The 25,535-nt window shown below is 41.6% G+C and overlaps 2 protein-coding genes across 2 annotated transcripts; both read right to left on the bottom strand.

Moving 5' to 3' along the window:
• Positions 1 to 80: 80 nt before the first annotated feature.
• LOC141774042 (5-hydroxytryptamine receptor 1D) lies at positions 81 to 5,057 on the bottom strand. Its single transcript, XM_074646347.1, has 4 exons — positions 4,782 to 5,057; positions 3,440 to 3,600; positions 888 to 2,513; positions 81 to 835 (listed from the first exon to the last, which is right to left on the bottom strand). Exons 1-3 carry the CDS (start codon positions 4,942 to 4,944, stop codon positions 1,188 to 1,190), a joined length of 1,650 nt encoding a protein of 549 aa, XP_074502448.1. The 5' UTR covers positions 4,945 to 5,057; the 3' UTR covers positions 81 to 835; positions 888 to 1,187.
• A 152-nt stretch (positions 5,058 to 5,209) lies between these two features.
• tarbp1 (TAR (HIV-1) RNA binding protein 1) lies at positions 5,210 to 24,129 on the bottom strand. The gene is given in 30 exon segments (XM_074646346.1): positions 5,210 to 5,791; positions 5,793 to 5,942; positions 9,298 to 9,434; positions 10,842 to 10,966; positions 12,014 to 12,199; positions 12,299 to 12,470; positions 12,555 to 12,636; positions 12,719 to 12,924; positions 13,488 to 13,574; positions 13,670 to 13,819; positions 13,891 to 14,001; positions 15,349 to 15,469; positions 15,603 to 15,674; positions 15,757 to 15,947; positions 16,039 to 16,227; positions 16,825 to 17,068; positions 17,148 to 17,377; positions 17,450 to 17,608; positions 17,717 to 17,814; positions 18,662 to 18,928; positions 19,016 to 19,163; positions 19,281 to 19,370; positions 20,545 to 20,641; positions 20,722 to 20,857; positions 21,448 to 21,545; positions 21,626 to 21,678; positions 21,797 to 21,951; positions 22,262 to 22,331; positions 22,742 to 22,839; positions 22,932 to 24,129. Coding segments are annotated over 30 exon segments (4,944 nt in total). The 5' UTR covers positions 23,872 to 24,129; the 3' UTR covers positions 5,210 to 5,709.
• Between the last annotated feature and the right edge of the window lie 1,406 nt (positions 24,130 to 25,535).

Genomic DNA, 25,535 nt, shown 5'->3' on the forward strand with positions numbered 1-25,535 from the left:
ATATTTCCTTGTCCAGGTTTTGTTTTTCTCCTCGGTGTTGTAGTTCTGTGCTTCGTAATTACCGATCACAGCAAATGGCCACAGGCAATATGAAATGATCGATATAGAATTAATCTGCAGCTATTTTTATGATGTTTAAATCAATTTTGTCCTCAAATGTGAGAATTTGCAGCTTTTATTTGCCTCATATGATAGCAAACTGAATGTTTTGGGGTTTCGGAAAACACTGGGAATACAACACAAGACATTTGAATATGGCTTTTATGTTATTTTTACATCTTAAATGATTGATTAATCAATTAGTTGACTGATAGAAAAATAATAGGCAACTATTTTTCATAACCGATTAATCATTTAAGTAATTTTTTTTAGCAAAAATGCCAAAAGATCTCTGATTTGAGTTTCTTAAACGTGAATATTTGCTGGTCTTCTAATATATTAAAGGGACAGTGTGTAGGATTTGGCGACATCTATTGGTTGTCGTTCCAGATTGCAACCAACTGAGTACCCCTCCGCTCACTCCTCCCTTTCCGAGACTGCGGTAACGTGAGCCACCAAATGCAAAACCGTGGTAACGCCGTTCGCCTCGCTCAGAGGTCATCCAACCATAATAACACTACTTTAGTGGCAACAGAAGTCAGACAGCGGCTGGCGGTACCACGGTTTTGCACTCTGCGGCTCACGTTAGCGCAGTTTCACAAGCATGTCGGAGAACTACGGTGGCCTTCAGGTAACGTAAAAACGGGAAAGTCTCTCTCTAGAGCCAGTGTTAGGTTTGTTCGTTCTGTGTAGAAACATGGTGGAGCGACATGGCGGACTCCGTGAAGAGGACCCGCTCCCTATGTAGATATGAAGGGCTCATTCTAAGCTAACGAAAACACAATGACTCTTAGTTTCAGGTGATTACACACTAATGAAAACATAGTTATGAATATTATTTTCCATTTCTGTTAATAAATCCCCCCAAAATCCTACACACTGTTCCTTTAAAGTAAATATATATTAGTTTTAGGCTGTTGATCAGACAAAACAAGCACAATGAATATGCCAACTTTGGGAAATTGTGATTTGCATTTTTGTTTTTACTATTTTCTGGCCCAAATGATTAATCAATTAACTGAGAAAAATAGTCCACAGACAGTGAAAATGATTGTTAGTCCTATAACATTTTTTCTGCAGGTATCAGACTAACAGACATCATGCTCTACTCGGACTGTTATCTGTCCGTAGAAGAAAGTGGCCTGCCGCTCCTTGGTCAGAGCAGAGAAAGGTAGTCTGCTGCTCTCTTGTGGCCGAGAGGGAACCTGCAGGCAGTCCAACCTCCCTTCACCACCAGCATCCTGCCACACAGAGCAGCTGGAGGACGGGGAGGTATTTTCATGGTGACACACTCTGCATAGCTGCTCCTCAGAGTGATGTTCGAAGTCAGTGCTGACGGTAAAAATTGAGGAGGAATACTTGGAGTCATCACAGGTTGAACTCTCAGAGCTGGAAGGTGGACCACGATGGGTGGGGGTGGTCAGGGTGCAGGGGTCACCGCTCCTGCCGTCATCTCCTCCTCCCCTGCCCACCACACTCCCCAGGCGTGCTCCTATCTTTTGCCTCAGTCCCTGAAGAGCGCCCTGGAAACGTTTGCTAAGCAGAGCGTACAGCAGTGGATTGATGTCTGAGTTCAGCAACACCAGCCAGTACGAAAAGGTGACGGCGGAGGGTGGGACGAGGCTGGATTGGCCCGAGAGTGCAGTTTCTGTGGCCTGAACCAGGGCCACGCCTATGTAAGGCGTCCAGCAAAGGAAGAAGGCCGAGATGACCAGGAAGAGACGCACCACTCCGTGGTTGTGGTTGTGGTGCTGCTGCTGGGAGTTCTGCAGGGATGGCTGGGAGGAGGAGGTGCTCTGAGCCAGGAAGGAGAACAAACGTCTGGATGAAGGGTTATTCTGCTCCGTTGCAGAATCAGGGAGAGCAGGGCTGATATAATCCCCCTCTTCTCTACTGACCTCAGACACAAACTGTCCACTCACATGATAAATGAGTGTGGAGGGGCCTCGGAGGCTCCCACAGTGCTGGCGAGATGAATCACCAGGAGTGAAGGCAGAGCTCGGGTTCCTGCTGCGCTGGACAGCGTCCTCCAACGTATGAATCCTCCTGGCGTGGCTGCGGGCCACCTTGACGATGTTCACGTAGCAGAAGAGGATGACCCCTGCCGGTATGAGGTAGGAGAGGGCAGCGATGAAAGCTGTGTAGCTGGGACTGCTGGCCCAGTTGACTGCACAGCTGTACATGGGAACCACATAGCTGACGGAGCTCCAGCCCAGCAGGGGAGGACAACTGGTGACCAGGGCCTGCAGCCAGATCCACAGGACCACAGAGAAGGTCCTCCACAGGGTGCAGCGGGAGCTGTAGCGCAGGCAGTCCATGATGGAGTGGTAGCGGTCGAGGGCGATGGCTGCTAATGTCAGTACAGAGGCTGTGCAGTACACAGAGGAGGTGTAACCCACGTACAGACAGAGGTCCTGTCACACGGGAGAGAAACACAATCTCATCACATCCACAGTCACAAGACGTCAGCTTGTCAGACACTAATGCTGTGATGTTACATGACTGTAAACACTTTATAATAACTATCATTTATAAATGGTAAATTGATAGTAAATTAAACTTAGTTAATAGTTATTTTACTGTTAACAAAAAATTACATGATAATATTATTTACTAAATAAATGTTATTTTATCATTAGTTTGTGTAATATGAAATAATTAATTTATAAATTCTATATTATAACAATTACATTCTGATTACATTAGTAAACTATTTATCAACAGTTTATTGTTGCACACATTATAACATATTATATACTATATTATTTGTTAGTGATTACTAAATTATTTGTAAACCTAAGAAAGAAATCATATGTAAAACTTCTATAAACATTACATAGAGAAATGGACCAGAAACCAAATTATTAACCATTGACAGATTATTAACTATCCATCTAAATAATGTCTATAGATGCTTTAAAAAGTGTTTATTAACAATATATTATAATCATCATTTGTAACTTTATAATAGCCATCCAAATAATGTTTATAAATGCTTTACAAACCATTTAACCATTAAAGTGTTGCAATTATCTAGGAAATGTTTATAGAGGTTTTACAAATGGTTTCTTAAAGGTTTAGAAATAATCTTAATCATTAACATATACTTATATATATAGTATATACAATGTTATAATATGTGCAAAATTAAACTGCTTGAATAATATAAATTGTAGCATTTCTAATAATTAGTAAACATTATTAATTATCATTTTGTTGCTTGTTAACAGTAAAAAAAACTATTAAATAAGTTTAATTAATTATCAATTTATCATTTATAAATTAAGGTTATTATGAAGTGTTACCAAGCATTTTGTAATACTGGACAGAGGTGACATACAGTACAATCTACCCATCCACGGTTCAGGATGGACAAAGCAACAAAAGGCATCACTCCGACGCCCACCAGGAGGTCACTGACGGCCAGGTTCATGATCAGCACCGAGTTCACCGAGTGGAAAGTCTTGGTCGCAGCCACAATACCAATGACAAGAATATTACCTACACACAGAAATACAACACACACATACAAACACAGATGTCACACTGGTTAGATTTGAGGCCAAACAACCATCTGTTACCCAGCAACAGAGACAGAAACCCACACAGTAAAACCTGTGATTTAATCACTAAGAAAAGTGTGCACAGTCTGAATTTGATCTAAATAGTTCTGAATAGCAACTTAACATGTATTTGTACTACACAGCACTGCAGAAGGCTGAGCTGTTAATTGTGCCGTTATGCAAGAAATCTAACTGGATGTAAAGAGTCAGTTTATCCATGCAGATAATTAGGGATTCATTTTTTTAAGGCATTGAAATATGAGACTTCTGCCACCATCAACATACAATAGAGGTGAATGGGATTGTGTTGCTCGTGCTGAAAGCATTGAAAATGACTTTTAAACAATTCAATAGTTGGCCTTCATCAGTTTGGCAGTTTCAAATGTCAATTAAGTCATTAATAAAAGGTCATGAGCTTCTGACTTTCTAATTACTCATGTTAGCAGGTTCTTAATAAAGGGGAATGGGTCTAGCTTTCAAATAAACCATTTGGTTTCAAATATCAAAGAAGCCTTGGATAAAAACGTTTCAACAATGAATACATTTTGGTCCAGCAGCTCTTTTCAAGGTCTTTTTGATGAAGTATAAAGCAAAAAAAAAGACTGTAAATGTCATGCTGGAGGTGGATAAACATCAGCCAAAGGGATATTTCACAACGTGGCAACCTCACAATCCCACTTATTAATGGATTATGACTAATCTTTGCATCATTAGAAGTCCAAATGGTCTATTAACTACGAATTAAGCCATTAGTTACACATTATGTCTTATTAGGACTTTGGCCAAGATCCCATGAACTGCCAAAATACAAATATTTTATGACCAATGACAGGAAAATGTATCTGAAATGACGCAAGATATGAAGAATTTTCCATTTGTGAGACCATGAAAATGGAGTAGGTCACTAAGGTAATTCTGTGGTATCATTGAGGTGCCTGAACAAGTTAATATAATGTAGAATTTGTGTGCTTTTGCTTAACAGTAAGTTTCTTATCAAAACTTTAAGCGGGACATTGTGTTTAAATTAATGAAAGAAATAGTACAACATTTAGGAATAAGAACAAGTTAGAAGTTCTGTTGATGCTTTAAAAATAAATAAATAAAAAGTCAACAGTTTACCTGTCACAGCGCCCAAACACATCAGCACCATGAGGATCTCCAGGACCAGCTGGATCTGCCTGGACATCCCGAGCCCCACGCCCTCTGTCCAGCTCCCGTTGACCTCCACTGCTGCTGCTGCTGCCTGCAGGGACACCGACCAGGAGCCATCCAGGTCACCCATGTCCCACCCAACAAACAACAACTGCTATCCTCACATGATGAGCCACGTACAAGCGTGACCTGACGGAAAATTAAATGAGTCTGTGATTAAATGTGCTCCATCTGCTCCCCCCCTCTGGCAGGACGGTCTCCAGGTGAACCAGCTCCATCACTCTTTAAGGGGAGGGAGGAGGATGCACGAGCACCTGTACCTTAGTTAACCCCTTCAGGGCTTCCTTTGCTGATGCAACCACAATAAATGAAAAAAAAAAAACATGTACATAAAATAGATAATACTGTCAAAGGTTTATTTATTCAACCGTATCAAAAAAAGACTTTAAAAATCACAAACTGCAATAAAAACATTGGGAATACTGACAGTTATGCCTTAACATGAGCAGCATTTATACACTATGTATAATAGTTTCCTGGGTATGGACATTATAGTCTAGTCCTGGTGCCATGAGGAAAAAACTAATTGCTCACATAAACAAGACACTTTCCCCTCAAAGGGGTAAATTTCCATTAACGCTCCTGCTCTGCCAACACTGAGATTGCCTCCATTAATATAACAGCATGCCCAGTGGAATATTTAGATGTAATAACCAGAGCCGATGTCTATTCATGACTCTCATTAAGGCAAAAGAGCAGCAACGATGACTGCTGACCACATTAAAACCTCATAGAATTGAGTCCACTCCAGACAGAACATGAAAATCAAATTACAGTACGGAGCGTCTTCGTGTTCCCCCAAGATGCTTTTCACACTTGAGAGGAGCAAGTCGGGTCAACATCTGGAGGTCAGATGTCGCATCCATGAAGCTGCGCTGCCGGTTTCTGCTTCAGTTTTCAGTTTTTGCGTTGACTTCGCCAGATGTGAGATGTTGCCGTGTATATTCCCAAATCAGCAGGGCGGCGCTCACGTGCACGTTGAGTGAACGGGTGACCCCTTGTTGAGGGATCTCCACGCACACATCGAACATCTGGAGTAAATTGGCAGGGATACCTTCTCGTTCATTGCTATGAGAAGAAAAAAAGGAAGAAAACAATATTGTAAAGTGGGACAAAGAAACAGGAAGATTTAGCATCTATTTGACATTAATGCCTGGACTGTTTTTTTTTTAAAGGGTTTCTTAATGTAATGAAGCCACTAAGAGCTGAGTTATTTGGTATCTTTGAAGGAATAACAAATATTTTGGAAAATATGCCAATTTGATTCCCTGCCTCATTTACATGAGGAGATTAGTATAAGAAAGCTAAGCTAACCGGCTGTTGGCTCTAGATACATATTTATCGTACAGACATGAGAGCGGTATCAATCTTTTCATCCTGCTATCAGCAAGAGAACAAATAAGAGTAACAGACTAATGGTGTTCTGTACACTTTTCGTCCCTCAACGCCACGCCGCACTCCTCTGTTGTCAAGAGTCAGTCAATCATGTTTGTGTGCTTATTCTCCAGAGGAAATATCCATTAGACAGTCTACACTTTGACTGATGTCTTTTGGACCGATAGTTTTTGAGAAAAATGGGCAAAAGTAACGGCTCCGCCTGCGTATGGAAGATCATTAAGCTCAACGGTGTTCCGTACAGAGCGCATAACATGATTTCAACGGCGATTCATGAAAAATGTCAAATGTCAAAATATTCGATTGATGTAATAAACGGTAACTTTATTGACTTTTTATTAAATAGCTCTGCTGTAACATAAAGATTGCGCTCAGGATTGTGTTGACAGACTTGCTGCTGCAGTGCCAAGCAGTCAGTGCGCATCATTGATGTTAAAAATGCCCATTTGGAAGCATTTATTCAACAAAGGGAAATACAGTACATTTAACAACTAGTGATAGTATAATGATTTCATACAGACTACAGTACCGTGAGAAGCATAAATTAAGCCGAAATGTGCATTTTCGCTGCTCTAGTCATCTCCCCTCTCAAACTACAGTCGGGACTGAAGCTTCCCCCTCCGGGCGCTGTGGGCGCACCTCGCAAACTTACTGAAATCTCGAGATAACTTCAGTTCTGATTTGACGCTGCATAAAAAACAAATTGAATTGAATTGAAAATCTCACAGGAAAAAAATGGCGTGGAGGTCTCTTGCTTGGTCGAGAATGAGATAGGGGGAACTGAAGATGACACATATTGCCTCTCAATGGCTCTCAACAATGCGACAGTGTACCGGTGGCTCGCAGCTAGCTGTGCTAATGTCGGAACAGCGTTATCAGCTGTAACCGCCGTATGAATGCAGTGCAGAGCGGCGGCCGTGAGCTAGCCAGTGGGGCACGCTCACATACTGTACATGAACATGCTCTAAAAGCAAAAGCGGCCGGCCCGGCTGTGTCAACAAAGCAAGGAGAGGCTCGGATTACAACACACACAGAGGGAGAGCTTCATTCTCTGCTCAGGTAGACATTACTCCATTATATCTTTACATATTAAGTAGTTGTTTGATGCTATATTAATGCTTTGCATGTTGAATTTAGCACCTTTAAATTTGATTCTTGACAGGGAGGAAAGAGAATTCACAGGGTCATAATAAAACTCACTGACGTCCAGACTAACTTCAACAGAGGGTTATTCAGCCTGTCTTTTCAATAGCACGGGATGAACTACTGTGTTTTGTCACAAAATGTATTTAAAATGTCAAGAAAATAACAGCAGGATTTACATAGGAATGTGCATCCTGTCATCAATAAGGCAACTCTTACATCCTCATATCTGTTGTAGAACATCAGACATGTTTCATCAGTCTGACCCTGATGTGTATCATATATAATCCACATGTTTTCAGCACGGATGTTTTTAATTTCATTTGGCTTAATGATGCTATCGAGTTGATTTAATTTAAGAACCTCTTAGCATGAGCGGCCAACTTAATCCTTCTCACAATTATGAGGAATAAGCTTTCCGTCCTGATGACGCATAAGCTCAAGTCCAAGAGCAATTCCAACTGTAATCAACTGAGTATATATACTGCGATCCAGCAATACGGGCCATGCAAAGCAAACATAAAGAGCTAATGAGTTTGGCGTGTCCCTCAGAGGGTGCCACGCGGTGAGAAAGCCTGATTTTGATGAGCTACATTTATAGCGAGTGCAACTGGGTGAGATAATAGCGACCTGATGAGAGATTAGAGCGGGGCCATGCTGCGCCGCAGAGAGCACAGCTGTGGGAGCACTCAAAGATTCAGCTCACACGCCCGGGTGTTTAAGCTAACAGCGACTACTCACACCTCTGTGACTGAGCAGGGTGAAACAAAACAGGACACCTACGCAGACGTGATAAATATTAATCTCTCCCTCTGTGCCGAGCCAGCTGCACTACTGCAGTACACGTTTGGTAAAGGATCGTGAATCATGCTGCTGTTCCAAACTGCACAACCTTATAATTACAGTAATGTTCACTTCTGAGGAGCTACAAATGGTTTCATGAAAGCTAATTTTTGTGTCCCTACTGATGAAAGCCACAGGGCAGCATCGTGACTCAAACTACACTGGATGAAGGTTAGAAGGTTTTTTTTCTGCTGCAGTCATCACACTGCTTGTATTGGTTTAGTGTAATTTATTTCCTGTCCTCCCTCAGGGAGAACCAATTACAGTCCAGCATGCCCAGACAAGTACACCATGGAGAGGAGAGGCGCAGGGCCCGCAGGGAAACACACTAAACCGGTGGGATGACATTAAATAGCATCGGCAGCTCACACCTTTGTTTATGTGAAAGTCACAAAGAAGAGCATGGGAAGATTTACATTCATGCCCAACTGGTTGTGTGTAGGTTCCTGCATTGATGGGCAAATTTGCAATTAATGCTGTCATAACAACAGATGCAGTGTTGTAGTGGTATCAGCAGCAGCAGGAGTTGGTTGGGCTTGACATGCTGAGACGGCTTGTACACAACAAGCTGTCTCCTGGTAGGAGACTGTAATCCATTACCTGGATGACAACAGGCTAAGGGAGGGGACTAACAAATCAACACACCAGAAGACAGACACAGTGGAAGGTTGGGCTCATTGCCGATATTAGACTATTTTTAGGGGTGCTCAAGCACGCCTCATTGCTCTTCTGTGTTCTGCATTTAACGATAAACAAGTATTTCATTAATTTAAAAACAGTCATCTTTGTCACTTAAAAAGTAACAATATACCTAATCATTGTCTAATAATAAAGCTTATTTATATAGCACTAAAATCAATATAAATGAAGTAATTTGCAAAAAAAAAAAGAAATCGCAAACATCCCAATCATTATCACGACAGGGGAAATTCCTTCACCGCGGAAGCCCTACTGAGCCCCCCTAAAGGTCTGATCCTAGAATCGCCCCTGGTTAGGCTTAAGGTTATCGACCTCAACCCGTAGAAAAGCTACAGAAACATACCCCAGAAGTAGCAGAGTCTTCTCAGGGAACTGGTAGTCCTGGAGGCTCTGACTGTTGGCCGTCTGCTCCACTCCAACAATACAGTACCCTTCACTCTTCTTTACCTGCAGGAAGTCAGCGAGCTCCATCGGCTTCACCTGAAGGACAGATACACTTTATAATTTTGACATAAATTAACTTTTCATTTCAAACAATCAAGGTGGATCAAAACACTCAGTACATATTTTAAAGGATGGAAGGTAACACATCTGCAACGTCTTTTAAGCCCTTTTCATCTATATGAAAATCTACTACAGGCTGTCACATTGTAACATCATCAAAAGCAGATGTGTTCACTTTTTCTGTCCATATGGTGGATGAAAATACACTCCAGAGCGACAGCAGGGTATCAGCATGTTTCAGAGAGACAAATCAGAGACTACCAAAGACTTTTTATTGTTTAAACTGAAGATTTAGCTTTATTTTTTTAACCATGGGTTTTGGTTTACTGACCCTTTCCATCTCAGCAGTTACTATACAAGAGCCAGAAATGTCAAAATTGAGGAGAAAAGAAGAAGCTTGGGTGGAGCTCAAGTTGAAGTAGCATTTAGCATCCACCACACCTAAATGAGACTGAAGACAGAGGACACTGCTCCCAAACATGCACCTCTTTAAACGTTAATGGGTTTAAAATGAACTAGAATTTTTTCACTTCATTTTACAGGTCTGCAAATGTCATGGTAATTAGGTGATAATTAGCGAGTAACCTATTTTAAATTTCTTTGGAATTACTGCCAAATTAGCCCAATATTTACCTCAAAATGTATAGAAAATTACGTTATTATAAACATGATTTAATAATTATATTCCGCTATTTCTCGATAGCTGATAATTCATTTAATAATATAATAATACATTTAATTTATTAGCAAATAAGTTCTTTGAAATTTCTTAAAAAACTCCCCTAATCATCACATTAGCTATCAGGTTACATTTGTGTAGACAATAAGTCACACAATGGTGAGATCTGGGCCTGATCAGAAGAGTCTTCTATTAGTTTTGGTTTTCCACCTCCGATGAAGAGCAGCGCACAGCCGCTTCTCAAGCCTAAGGGCCCTATTTTAACGATTATATGCTATTTTAGCATATAATTATTAAATAATGTTTATAATAAAGTTATTTTCGACTTTTATTTAGGTAAATATTGGGATATTTGGCAGTAATTCTAAAGAATTTAAAATAGGTTACTTCCTAAATATCACCTAATTACCATGAAATTTGCAGACCTGTAAAATGAAGTCACCACCAAAGCACACAGTTCACAGCAGAACAGAAAGCCAATAGGAGAACTACAGCTTACTGCTGCAATGGCTTCGGCATCCATCTGTTCCGTCCGCTGCATGCTCTTGACATTGATCTTGACTGAGATCATTTTAACCCTGAGCTAACCGGGTCAAAATCCCACATTTCTCAGGTCACTAGCCCACTGGGGAAAAGCTACCCTAAAGACAGAGTACACATCATGATCAATAGACTGAAATGGGAGATTGATTTATGCACTTCACCTCTAACAGAGGAAGCCACAGCTCAGACGAGACGCTCAGGGACTGAAAGTGTTTGTCGCTGACGTGGCGGAGGCTGTCCAGAACCAGAGCGCTGGCACCAAAGATCTCACAGGTCCTGCACAGACCTAGAGCAACAACACATAAACAAACGAGGACAATGTGACATCTATTGAAATATGAACTTTGAATTGCCACGATAACGACCTGTAGTGAGGCAGAGGACTTTTCCTTTCCTTTCTTTTTTTTTACATAATCAGTGGCAGTGATAACAAAAAACGGCTACCAGTCTATAATCATGGGCACAGACAAATATAAAAAGGTACATCTGTAATGGCAATTGAGAGGGCTATTCCAAGTAAAACATTTACAGAACGGCCAAGCTAATGTTCTGGCTTACATCATCCAGTATCAATATTGGTTTTGAAAATGGGTCTTTTCCTCTATAAACACATTCTGATTGATTCAGCCCCTTATCATCAGAGACAAAAGCGTTGGAGGACACTAGCGGAGAACATAAAATAGGAGTGTCTGTGATAAAAAGCTGGGCATTCCCTGTCTAAACTCTGATAAGAGGGCTCAAGCAATTGGTTTTATCGTCAGCTGTGTTTGATCTCTTTGCCCGGATTATCACTGTGAAACCAAACAAAAGCCTGAAATGTTCTTCACAATATTACACCAATCAAGGAGAAATTTACTGACATTTTACATAACAACAGCTGTCAGTGTGTCTATTTAGTGATTATGATTTGCCCCAAACTGCATGTGATTATCATAAAGTGGGCATGTCTGTAAAGGGGAGACTCGTGGGTACCAATAGAACCCATTTTCATTCACATATCTTGAGGTCAGAGATCAAGGGACACCTTTAAAAATGGCCATGCCAGTTTTTCTTCACCAAAATTTTTTCCAAAAGTTTGGAGCATTATTTAGCCTCCTTCTCAACAAGTCAGTATGACATGGTTGGTACCAACCATGTCATACTAACTTTAGGAGGCTAAATAACGCTAACAACCACTTAGGTGTTTTAGTTTCATATGACAAAACTGAGTCCGCTACAACCTAAAAATGTGTAAATTAATAAAATTAGTGGCATTAAAATAAATTTGCAAATGTGTTATCACATTAACTTTGACAGCCCTAGAAGTAATGTAATTTGTCGTGCTGCTCCTGACCTCCTAGATTGGTGGGCTTGTCGATAAGTGAGGCTACCACCAGCAGGGCGCCGTGCAATTTGCCCAGTCGAGCAGCCCTCTGCTGTGGAACCAGCTGAAGTTCGGGCTCCTGCTCCTGGATCCCCAACCTCCAGGGAGTGATCTTCTTCTGCACCTCGGCCCAGCGCTCCTCCTTATTCTGCTCTCCTGGGGGATAAAGCCCCACAACCACTTAGTCAGAGAAGAGGTCAGATTATTGTATGTTGTATCAAGTCGTCCTGCTGCTTGTGAGGGGCGCTACTACACCTTTGTCTTGCTGGATCCAGTCTCCAGGCTGGTGCTGGCCCAGGTCAGGAGCAGAGTTTCTCAAAGGAAAAGATGGACTTTCAGAGAAACACAACAGTTTCTCAAACTTCCAGGGTGGAATCCACTCGTCATCATTCAACTCTGACAGGCTGGGGAATATGTAGAATATGGTCTAGGAAAGCAAAACAAAGATACGAAACAAGTATGGTATTACACTGTGTTGCTGTATTTTAGCATCTGTTCAGCAGAAACACACCTCAGCACTGCAATCCCTGATAGGATGAAAGGCACCAAAGAAGAAGTGCTCCTGAATCCTCGTCCAGTTCTTGTTGGCATTCCTAAATAGTGAGACAGCAAATACATACATTAGCACACTACAACAAACATTTTTTGCAATTGTTGTCTCTGCTCTGCTCTCACCCGGTGTTCTGCATGGTCTCAGCCTGGTTCAGACAGGCCTTGATCACAGTGGACAGCCCTCCCAACCCGTCGGCCCCTTCCTCTGCCCGGACTCCCGCCAAGCTCCACACCCTCTTCAGGGCCAGTAAGGCATACAGACGCACGCTGAAGTTATGGTTGAAACACCACTGCAGGATGACGTCCAGCGCTTTACGCATATGCACATCCTTAAACACACAGGAAGAGAGAGACTGTGTAGATACAGATATTTAGATCGGATCACCCAAGACACATGTTTAAGGGATAGTTTGGGTGTTTTGAAGTGGGGTTGTATGAGGTACTTATCCATAGTAGGTGTATTACTTACAGAAAATGACAGTAGGCATGCTTCCAGCTTGGAGAAAGCTGGGAGTTGCTCCGGCGAGAGCATAGATAACGGCTTCAGACTGTATAGCTGTCTCACAGCAAGGTAAAGCGGGGAAAATATTCTAAATATAGAAAACACTTAAACTGATATTGATCTTTTTATGTAAGCCTTTCTTTTAGGTGGCTAAAATACATTTTGCTGCCATTGCTTTGGTTCCGCGCGGTAACTCCTGTCTGCTTCTCCAAGCTGACCGTGCCAATGTCATCTACTGTAGGTAGTACACTGACTAAGGATAAGTACCTCATACAACCCCACTTCAAAACACTCATACTATCCCTTTAATGCCAGGTCTGAACGGGGCCAGAGAGGTAATGCAAGAAGAATGGTGTGTGTGGAGTGGAGACAAAACATCAAAGGCTTTACCTCATCCTTGAGATTAGGAATGATGACATTGAAATGCACCAGGACTGACAGGAAAGTGCAGATGCTTGTCTTGGTCTTGTCGTGATCCTGCGCAGAAAACACAGAAATCGGGTCAATAATTTAACTATTTCAATCATAATATAGTATTTTCTGGTAGCTATGTAACCAGAGTGGGAGCTCACCCTGTTGAAGCAGGCCCAAAAGCTGTCCATGTGCTGTGGATACTGGATGAGGATCAGAATCATCAACCACTCGATCAGGTACTTGACTGAGGCCTGGTTGCTGCAGAATCCAGCTTCAAACACACGATTCAGCACGGTGGCGACAAACTCCTGCACACACACATATACTGTTACTCTCTGAGTGGTTATTTCCTGTGTGATTGTAAGTGTAATTGTCTTACCTCTTTGAGTTTGGGCAGCAACAGCAGCAGTGTTTGCCATACTCTGTTTTTGACACGGTGTTGCAGGGAGTTGCTATAGTAACGCACTTTCGACTTCGATATGTCATTATCCTGGAGAGACGGGGTGGAAGGAGATAACGGAAAATGATGTTAAGAGTTGTTAAATTAGCTGTAACTGATGTTCAACTTATTATCTTAATGACAAAATGCAAAATGCAAATCAGAATATCATACAGCAAAACAAGTATTTGTTGCCATACATGAACACAAATATCAAATTGTTGGAGATCAGAAGGTTAGAGGAGAGGTTTAGATGTTTTTTAGGTTGCAATATAAAATGTCATGATCAACAAATCTGCAGACTATTCTTAAATAAAAACAAAAATCATGATACACGAGACACAAATCCTTAAAACTGATCTTAGGTCAATAACTGAGTATTCTTGTTTATCGACTTTCAGTAGAATTATGTCAAGATATGTGTTATTGTTTTTTTGTTTTACAAAATTGTGTTCAAATTAATGATTACAAGCAAAGTGAAGATAATAAAAAATAACAGTTTACAATTTGTGAGTTTTTTTTTTAGGTTTTTGATGCGTTGTGTGAACATAAAAACAGATGCTATTAGCACCCAGGTGTCCATAGCCAACGGGTGCACATTAGATACTGTATGTGCATAAGTACTGTATGTATATCTTTCCTAAACCTAACCATGTCGTTTTGGTGCCTAATCCTATCAAAACTGCAACTGAAAACTGAAAATAATAATAAAAAACAGAAAATATTAAGACAACAAAGTGTAAAAGTTGGCCTCTTACAGGACTCGACCCCCCTCTCCTGGGCAAAAGTCCAGAGTTTGACCCATTTATCTACCACAACCTACAACTTGCATATACTTTGTCGCTCTTTATATTATAAATGACTATTACTGGGTGTAAAGTCAAATAGCTGCTCTGTGACTATTCTCACCCGGGTGCAAATAGACACTCTGGAACATAAATTACATTATTTTATGAGTGATATTGCATTCATTTATCACATCATACTATAGTTCTTATTATTTTTTAAAATATATATTAAGGTGATTTATGTGGATATGCGATAAACATTACATTCATTATTTATATTATGTGTTTACTTCTGCCTACTCCTTTTCGGACATATAATATTTATTTATTTGCTGTTATTGGTTTATTCTGTTTATATTTACTGTTCAATTTTGCAGGACGACCTCTAGCTCACCCGGTAGAGCGTTCCTGGCAGCGGACGAGGCCCGATTCCGGCCCTTTGCTGCATGTCTTCCCCTCTTTCTCCCCCCTTTAGCTGCTCTAATAAAGCTTATAAAAGCCCTAAAAAATTAATCTTTAAAAAAAATTCAATATTGGGAAAAATACTAATACTAATAAATAATTCTGTGACACTCATTTCACACAACCCAAACAGATCTATATATCCCACCTTTTCCAACAAATCCATAACTAGCTCCTCTATGAGTCTTTCATGCTGCAGATTAGAGGAATCCAGGCGGCTGAGGAAAGCCAGTACGCATGTGCGGGGCAACTGGTCATCCCGGTTATCACTGGAAAGTAAAAGCAGTAGTTTAAGTGTGAAAACATCTGCACAGCAACAGAGACCTCTAGTGGTACCATCTTAAACCACAGCCATCAAGGAGAGCATTACCAAAAATTGCAACAAAGAGAAATGCAGCTCACCATGTAACTGCAACATTGGCAGTACACTCTTCACCGAGCTGCTCCACATATGTCTGGACGTCCTGGATGAGCCTTTGAAAAAGAGCGAGATAAAAGAGTTAAATTTGCCCGGAGAAACAAGTGATCAAGTGTGAGAAATGCTGTTAAGAGTTACCGTTGATCTCTCCTGAACACTGGTCCGTAGACACAAGCCTCGGTGAGAATGTTGATGTGGCTGAAAACACTAGAAAACACAGTGTCGCTGCTGCCTCGGTCCGTGGGCAGCCACGTCTGACAGCAGTGTTGAAGCAGCACACCGAACACACCGCTCTTTGACTGAGACAGCTCCATCAGCTCAGTGGCAATCTAAAAACAACATCACCACATATACGTGTATACTATAGAAATGTGCAAATCACAATATTCAAAAAGTAACAACCGGCTTGATTTTACTCACCTGTTTCAAGGTGTCCAGAAGTGTCGGAGCAGAAGTGTCTGTGAGTTCGAGCAGTTTACGGTGGAAGGCCATGGAGATGAAGCCTTTCAGGGCCGGCCAGAAGTCTTTGGCGTTGGTGCTCAGCCCCTGCACCAGCTCCCAGCTCAGAGTCACAGCCTCCACACACAGGGCCTCCTCATGAAGCAGTAACTGGGACCAAACCAGACATTTCACCAGATACTACCTTAGTTTATGTGAGAAATTCTATTATAACTGCATGAACTCCTTGTTATACCTAAACACCTCATTTCAATTACTTAAAGGGACAGTGTGTAGGATTTGGCGACATGTAGTGGTGTGGTTGCAGATTGCAACCAACTGAGTACCCCTCCGCTCACTCCTCCCTTTCCAAGACTGCGGTAATGTGAGTCGCCGAGTGCAAAACCTGGTATCACCGTTCGCCTCGCTCAGAGGTCATCCTTAACATAATAACAGTACTTTAGGAGCTAATATTTCTTTAGTTGATTAGTTGTTTTTTTATGCTTATTTCATGCTGAATGACTTATTTCCAAGAAACATATGAGCACATCTCTGGTAAACACAAGATTTAAAGTGGCACTTTTGTGATTCTTTTTGGAGAAACTCAGTTTTACATATCTGTCAATTAAACCAACGAGTGTTAGTCGATGAAGAGTTTCTTTGGTCGAGGACAGCTATAAAAATATTATAATTCTTTTCAGCAAATAGATTGCCTGAAATGTTACACACTGTTCCTATAAATTTGACCAAAATTGATTTGAGACTCACTTGTGGCAGCAGCGTCTCCATAAAAGCGAGCACGGGCAGCACCAGGTCACTGGGCAGCAGAGCCAGGGCCTCCACGCTGCAGCTCAGAGCAGCTTTGAGAGTCTCGGACACTCTGGGAATCTCCACGGACTCAGGAATCCCAACAGCCTTAATCAGGAAGCTCAGACAAATCCACTGGTCCCGCATAAAATCGGCGGCAATGCGTCCCCAGTCCTGCAGCAGAGGACTGTGCACTCCTACATCACTGAAGAAAAAAAATACCTTATCATGCCAGTCTGGTCTACATTTTAAGGCTTACTGAGGACTCCAAGTAAGCTACTGACCTTGAACCGTCTCCTGTCAGCGGTTTGTGCAGGCGTTTATTGAAGTTTCCCAGAGAGGGCTGACTTTGGCAGGAAGATAACACGGGGCTGTAGAAGTAGTCATTCAGTGATTTCAGTGCAGAAATGGTCTCTGATCGCATGTCAATCACTTCCTGCTCCACGAGACCACATACCGCAGCCAGGGATGCCATAGCAACCGCTCTAGCCACCTGGTTTGCCACAGAGTGGATCTGGAAAAACAATCAGTGTTAAATAATCAACCAATCAAACTGATTTATGAAATCGCTGCCTGAGCTTTGTACCTGCTGGTTTGGCTCTTGCAGGACCTTGAGGCTGTACTTGACGAGTTTAGGGAAATAGGTCTGCTGAATCTTACTGTGGTGCTGTGGTGTACGACTGTACATGAGCACCAGCTGCCTCAGGACACACAGATACAGCTCTGCCCGCTCCACATCAAACAGCTGTAAAGACAACAACACGTGTACGCGTCAGAGCTGGCCACCAGGGGAATCTGTGCTAACTGAAGTGATGGTGACTTGCAATGATTTGTTGTTTGACTTGTTGTTTACCTCCTGCAGCTCCCCAAGCAGCCGCCTCAAGATAAACTCCTGGATCGGATCAACAACTTTAAAAACGAGCCTCTCCATGGCAACCATCACGTTATCCACTGTGAAAAAGCAAGAGTGAGAAGAGTTGAATGTCACACACTCCTGAGCCACTTAATATATGAACCATGACAGGAAATACTATAAACACACTGCTATAAAAAGACATAAAGAAAAGTTATGTTTTGCTTTTTTTTTTTAGGGCTGTCAAAGTTAACGCGAAAATAACCCGTTAACGCAAATTTGTTTTAATGTTGTCTTACTTTTTTTGTATATGCATATGAGTAGCTAAAGTTCCCTGAGTATGTTAGCAGAATTAATGGCAAAAATCTGAAAAATGTCTGCGGGCCGAGATGTGTTCTCATGACCAAATTATAATTGAATAATTTGATGATCAGAATTTCTGGAAGCTAGCTGGACCAAATGATGTTATAAAGGTCTTTTGGCAACATTTTGAAAACAACCAATTGTTGTGTTGTAGACTGAATAAGACAGGAGGAGACTAAATCCAGTCAGTGAGTTACTAAATCTAGGGATTAGTATTAGAAGGTACTCTATAAGCAGATCTCAGTCTAAGATGCAAGAAAAAAAGTGACACCAAAGAGTAAGAATCCCTCAAATCCTGAAATGTTGTTCCCGAGTTGTTTTTTTGAAATGTCAGAACACCTACTTTTCAAAAAATATATCATTTACCACCTTGTAAGATAGCATAACCATTAAACAAACTGATATGAGGGTGATGTTTATGATATTTTTTTCCACTAATGCACCAAGCAAAAAGTAGCTGGGAGGAGAAGTATAACGATTTGTTCATAGCATGAATGCACCTATCCATTTACTGTACCTACTGCATATGCATGAGGGCGGACTTGACAGCTGTAACAAAGGATCAGTAATGGCAATACAAACCTTGCTCCTCTCCAACATGCTGACAGCTTGGCGTTCCTCCAAGCTGGAGCAGTTGGAGCACCAACTGCAGGCTCTTGTCACTCTTGCGCAGAGGCAAGTACATATTGGTGCTGACTCTGCTCAGGGTGTCCAGCAGCGGAGACAGCAACGACTCCAGAGTGTTACCGATCTCTGCTCCGAGTCGATTCCTCTCCGTGTCCACACACAGCAGAATGGCCCTGGCCAGCTTGTCGGCCTCTCTGGAGTCGGGTAACCTCTCAGTGTGACCTGAGGAGCAGGGAAACTAACTTCACTTGACTTGTCTACAGATCGAATCATTCACTTTTATCTGTGACTGTCTCACTTCAGACTTACCTGTGCTAGCTGGGACTCGGAGATAGGTGCTCATCTCGCTTTCAACATAGCCTCTCAGAGTTTCTTTCTTTGTGGCAGCACCAGTGCAATCTCCATCCATAACCCTGGGCTTGAAACTGCCTTCATTGTCCGACAGCCAGGCACACGTCTGCAGCGATGTCACAAAATATGTAGGGCAGCAGTTAGTCCATCATACAACTTCCCTATTATCTAATTTAAACACGTTAGGTTGAATGTTCCTTCAAATGTCTCTAATACGGCGTACCTGATTCCAAATCTGCGTCCCTCGACACAGCGACTCGTCTGCACGGAAATGCACCAGGAAACTAAAAACATCATCGAGGGTCACTGCGCTCTGAAACAAGATATTTTAATTATGCAACTTTAAAGCTGTGTATGAAAGCACATTAGTTGGACAAAATAACAGAAACACCTTATGATGCAGCACAACAGCCCTACGATGAGCTCAGTGTTTAATGTTATTAATTCAACTTGATATTTTTTTGATACTGTACTTTTCCTTTGTTATACATTTTTCATTATTATTAAACATCTGTTAAGGGGAAACTAGCATTTTATCTTTTTTAATTTTGGCTTGATAAATGACCTCAATGATTAATCATGAATCAAAATTATCATTAATTGATTTTCTGTTAATCAATATAAAGCAACGATTGAAACATTAATTCCATCATTACCTCTGTGGTCGTAGCTTAAACTCACCACCATTGACCGAAAGAAACTTCATAGCATATTCATTTAAAATAATAATATACTGGGTACTTTTAACAGTCAAGGAAAAAAAAAAAACATACATAATGTAATGAGCTTTGTTGCTGTCATATTATATAGAAAGGTTTTTTCCAGTTATTTCCAGCCCGTTCTTATGCCCAGGGCGTCAAATACCAACGCTTTGTCACGGCCGGTCCAGTGTGAAGGATCTGGCGGTATCTAGCGGTGAGGCTGAGATTGCAACCAACTGAAGCCTCTCCCATGTGGCCGACACAAAAACGCAAATGGCCCTCTCTAGAGCCAGTTGTTGTAAGAGTAGCGTAGGTCATTTGAAGCAGAGCCAGTGCGTAGAGTGTGTGTGTACGTGGAAAGTGAGTGGTGAAGCAAGAGAGAGAGAGCGGCGGTGACGGGAGCAATAACGGGAGCGAGTAACGTTATCGACTCCGGCCCAAGCAGGAAAACAAGCACACGGCTTTCATCCAGAAGACCTCTGGTCTTGTCCCGTGCGTCACGTTACATTCAGTTCGTTCATGTCCCATCTTCACAACGTTCAGTGTCATTTGCACTCTACAAACTTAGTAGTTTTAAGCCCAACCATGTTTTTTTTCCTAAACCTAACTATAGGGGTTATATTGCCTGAACCGAAGCATGTTTTTGTGTATATCAAAACATTAAGAACGGGTTTACTGCGACCAAAAAGAGTGACGCCGAGGGGTCTGACAAAGCGTCAGTATATGACGAGTTGGGATGAGAATGTGTTGTTTGTTTTATCATGAAGTACACTATTTCTGTCCTACCACGTCTGTGAGACAGAGGGCGCTGTTCAGCAAGAAGCACTGAGAAGCACCTCTCAGCAGGACTTGATGAGTGATCATGGTGGAGCGCAGCACCTCCCTGTAAAACACAGAACATAAAATGAGCTTACACATCAAGCATAGCGAGCTACGACACAGTCTGTCTAACTGACGAGTTACCTGAGAGAAGTGAGCCCGTCGACCCCCAGCAGTGGACTTGGGGGCAGTTTGGATAGAGCCTGGGAGAGGAAGAGGAGGGGTGCTGCACACCAGTGCTTAGAGCACAGCTGCTGAATCATCTGCAGCAACGTTCGGCCTACAAAGCAAACACGATGATCAGCGATGGAGAGGCACTTTAACAATGACAAATGAGTCAGAGCTTTATGAATAGAGATGTTCCGATAGCATTTTTTTCCTTCCCGATACCGATTCCAATACCTCAACTTGCGGTATCGCCCAATACCGAGTACCGATCCGATACCAGCGTGATAATAAAAAATATATAGTTATTATTATTATTATTTAACAGCTGTTTAAAACTGACCATGTATGGATGTGATATGATTATGATCTTTTGTTGTATGGCCTGGCTCAGGATAAACCCTTTGTAAAACATGAACAAATACATACAGAGAATAAATGCATTACAACTTTTTTTGATTATTCAGTTTGTCAGTTTCAAAGAACATCAATCAATAATATAAAAAATTATAAAATATAAAATAATCTGGTTAAATAAGTTGATTTTTTATTGGGTTATTATGATATCGGTGCATAGAGTGGCGTACTCGCCAATACCCGATAACCGAATTTTGGGCAGTATCAGACGCATTTCTGAAACTGGTATCGGTATCGGAACAACTCTATTTATTAACATGTATTCTCCGCGGCTACGTTTTCCTATACCTCTATGCTCTGATGGTAGGCTGCTGAAGAAGGTGACCATGAAGACTTGGAGTTTAGCCCCAATCTCAGGACAATCTCCTACCCTCTGCTCAACGGACCTACATGTGGACAGAAGGGTTAATGAAGCCTGGAGCAGAAACACTTAACATTCCTGCTTTTATTTATTGGCTCTTCTCACCTGTGGAAGAGTGAAGTTTCAGACAGAACATCCATAAAAGGGCCAACGATGAACTGGGGCGCAAAAAAGCAACAGAGGAGCGAAACTTTAAAGCACAAATTTAATTTTTGAAGGATTTCAGTGAATTTGAAAGAATAAATCCCGTTGAATAAATTGTGTTGGAGCCTGTACCTGAGAAAAGGCCAGAGCAAAGGCTGGCTGCTGGAGGACCTGCAGCTGGAGCAGATGACACACTCCCTCTCTCATTAAGGATTTATTCTCACTGTGGAACATCCGCTGGTACACACACAGCAGCCAGGACGGGTGGAAGAAGACCTGATCTGAAGCTGCAACACAGACAAAGAGAACAGAAACAAACTACAGGTGAGGTTTTACAAACAATTTCTTAAAGGTTTACAAATTATTTGGTAATCATTAACAAATACTTATAAAAAATGTTATAATGTGTGCAACAATAAACTGTTAAAATAACAAAATTATGGCCTTACTAATAAGGTTATCAACCTACACAAAAACAAAGCCAGAAATAAAAAAAACTTTGCTAAAGAAGGATGCAAAACTAATCTTTCCAAACATTCGTAAAAAAAAAAAAAACATACAAAAGTAACTCCTTCCATTGCCCAAATCTATTGTTACCTTGACTGTCATTCACTGTTGTTTGGATCAACGTGTCTATTCTGTTTAGAACTGGCCGAACGACGTGAATCTGCAGAGGAAAAAGAGACAAGAAAGATTACAAAGCTGTGTCATGATGCCCACCTCTGAACTCTGAACTGGTAGCAAACCAGCAGTCATGTGTAGCTGACTCAAATGCTTCGATGCTTCGATCGTTGCCATGGTAATCGACCTCCAAATAAGTATTCGAATGCTTCGTTTTTTTTTTTTTTTTTATATAAGTATGTAATAATAATGTATAAATCCCAAAATAGCCCATGAAATAAGGAATAATCCCCCAACATTATTCATTATACATACTCAACATGGATTAATATAAATTATTCTAAAACGGATATTCTAAGACGGAGCTTCGAACACCTTGGAATATTTCTCACCGAAGCTTCGAAGAACCAAAAAAAATGTATTTGGGACAGCCCTAGTCATGTGGGATTTTTCTACCTGGTTTTCCTCCAGGGTCTCCATCACCAGCGCGTAATCCTCCCAGAACTCTCTAAGCAACTTGCTCCTGTTAGGGGTCCATTTGAAAAATATGTCACCTGCAACAATTAAAAAAAAAAGTGAGAAAAACAAAACAACAGCAGTGAACTTAAGAGTTATTACAATGTCAGACAATCTGAGCATCTTATACCTTCCTCTGATGGAGAGAGAGGTGGACAGTCCACTCCTTCCTCCTCTGAAAGGGCCACGCATATTTTCAGCAGGTACAACGCCCTCTTACGTGACAGGCTGTCTCTGTGGGTCAATCCATCCTGAACCATCCTCCAGAACTGGAGGGACAGACGAGGGTCACAGGAGGAAGAGGAGGAGGATGAGGAGAGGCTGTGAGGTTTCAGCAGGTGGTCTGACAGGGCGGTCAAACACAGCAGTGTCCTCTCTGTGACCACAGGTGTGCGCTCAGTGGAGTGCCAGCTGCACAGATCATCCAGGATCAACCTGAGGATACTTGTTGTTAAGCTCTCACTGCTGCAGCACTTCAGGACAGTTAAGAGAAGCCTGACTGTGACTTTAGAGACTAAAGCATCAGGGAGTGTTTTGATGCAGGTCAAGGCAGAAGACACTGTGGTGCATATGAGCTGTTCATCCAATGACAGAGAAGGTACCACAGCAGCCATGACTTCACTGGCAACCTCCACACTGAGGCGTCCTGCACCAGACACCTCCTCCTCCTCTGACAGCTGAAGCCACGGCAGCACATGCAGAGCGACCCGCCCCGGTGCAGCCTCGTCACACAGCCGGACACAGCCACTCAGAAGCCGGCAGGCTGCAGCGGTGCTCTCCCTGCTGCACCGCTGCATGGTGGTGGCTTCTTCACCGGCTTCTGCTGCTGAGATCCTGCAGAGAAGAGGCAGACATTGCTTCCAAATCACTGACTCAATTTGAGCTTTAATTGATGTTCTTTTCGCAGGTGAAAACGTGACCAAAAGTGGTCCTAGTCCTTCAATGAGAGCTGTCAGCGCCTCCAGTCGCTCCGTGCTCGGCCAGGAGTCAGTCGGCCAGGTGAGAGACTCAAACAAGAGGTCGTAGTCAGGAGAGCTGGACAGCACCGCGTTCATTAACACGGAGTACATTGTTATAGACAGATGTTGCTACTCTGACAGAGACAAGAAAGCTGGAGACACCACGCAGCAACCGGCTCTTCTCATACAGCAGTCCATGAGCAGCACGTTTTTACCAAACGGAATGTAAACTTCCGCAAACGTCATCCACAAACTCTCGCGATGGAAGTGACAACAGTGAGGTGGTGCAGAAGTGAAAATCTAATTCATATTCAATCAATTCAAACTTTTTTATTGCAGACTCTTTGCAGTTTGAAAAATGTTGGAATAAAAGTTTGAAGTATGTCCGAAAAAAAAGTCTGAAAAAAAGTCTAAAAAAAAGTTTGAAAAATGTTGGAAAACAGTCAAAACAATGTCTGAAAAAGGTAAAAAAAAAAAAAAAAAAAAAAGGATGACAAATGTCTGTAAAAAATGTCTAAAAAAAGATTGAAAAATGTTGGGAAAAAAAGTCTAAATAATTATGAAAAAGGTAAAAAAGAAGAAAAGTGAAAAATATCTGAAAAAAAGCAACAACAACAATAATACATTACAACGTCATCCACAAACTCTCGCGAGAGTAGGTAGTGACAACAGTGAGGTTTCCAGAAGTGAAAATCTCATTCATATTCAATCAATTCAAACTTTAAGGTCTAGATAAGAAAAAAGAAAAGTTTGAAAAATGTTGGAAAAAAAGCCTCTGAAAAATGTCTGAAAAAAAAGTTTGAAAAATGTTGGAAAAAAAAGTCTGAAAAATGTCTGGGAAAAAAAAGTCTGAAAAAAATGTCTGGAAAAAAAAGTTTGAAAAATGTCTGAAAAAAATGTCTGAAAAAAGTCTGAAAAAAAAAGTCTGAATAAATGTCTGTAAAAAGAAAAGACTCTGAAAAATGTCAAAACAAAAAGTTTGAAAATGTTGGAAAAAAAAGTCAAGGCGTCTAATAAGGCCACCAGGGGTCTAATAACACTTCAAGGTGTATAATAACGCCACCAGGTGTCTAATGAGGCCTCCAAGCATCTAATAACGCCACCAAGCGTCTAATAACGCCTCAAGGCATCTAATAAGGCCACCAGGCATCTAATAACGCCTCCAAGCGTCTAATAAGGCCACCAGGCATCAAATAGGCGTCTAATAACAGCTCAAGGCGTCTAATAACGCCTCCAGTTGTCTAATAACACTTTAAGGTGTCTAATAACGCCTCAAGGCATCATACAAAACCTCTAATAACGCCACCAGGGGTCTAATAATTTCTCAAGGCGTATAACAACACCTACAGGCGTCTAATAAGGCCACCAAGTGTTTAATTAAGCCACCAGGCGTTTAATGATGTCTAATAATGCCTCCACGTGTCTAATAAGGCCACCAGGCATCTATTAACCCCGCCAGGCGTCTAATAAGGCCACCAGGCATCTAATACACTCAGTTCAAAGATCACACGTTGTCAACGTGTTAACAACGTGTTGACAACACATTGTTAATGTGTTAACATGTTGTCGACGTGTCGTTAAAGTATTGTCAACACATTGTCAACGTGTTGACAACACATTGTTAATGTGTTGTTAACATGTTGTTGACGTGTCGTTAACGTATTGTCAACACATTGTTAACGGGTTGTCAACACATTGCTAACATGTTGTCAACGTGTTGTTAACACGTTGTCAACATGTCATTAACGTGTTGTCAACACATTAACGCGTCAACA

This window comes from Sebastes fasciatus, chromosome 9 (assembly GCF_043250625.1).
Source record: "Sebastes fasciatus isolate fSebFas1 chromosome 9, fSebFas1.pri, whole genome shotgun sequence".
Taxonomy (NCBI): domain Eukaryota; kingdom Metazoa; phylum Chordata; class Actinopteri; order Perciformes; family Sebastidae; genus Sebastes; species Sebastes fasciatus.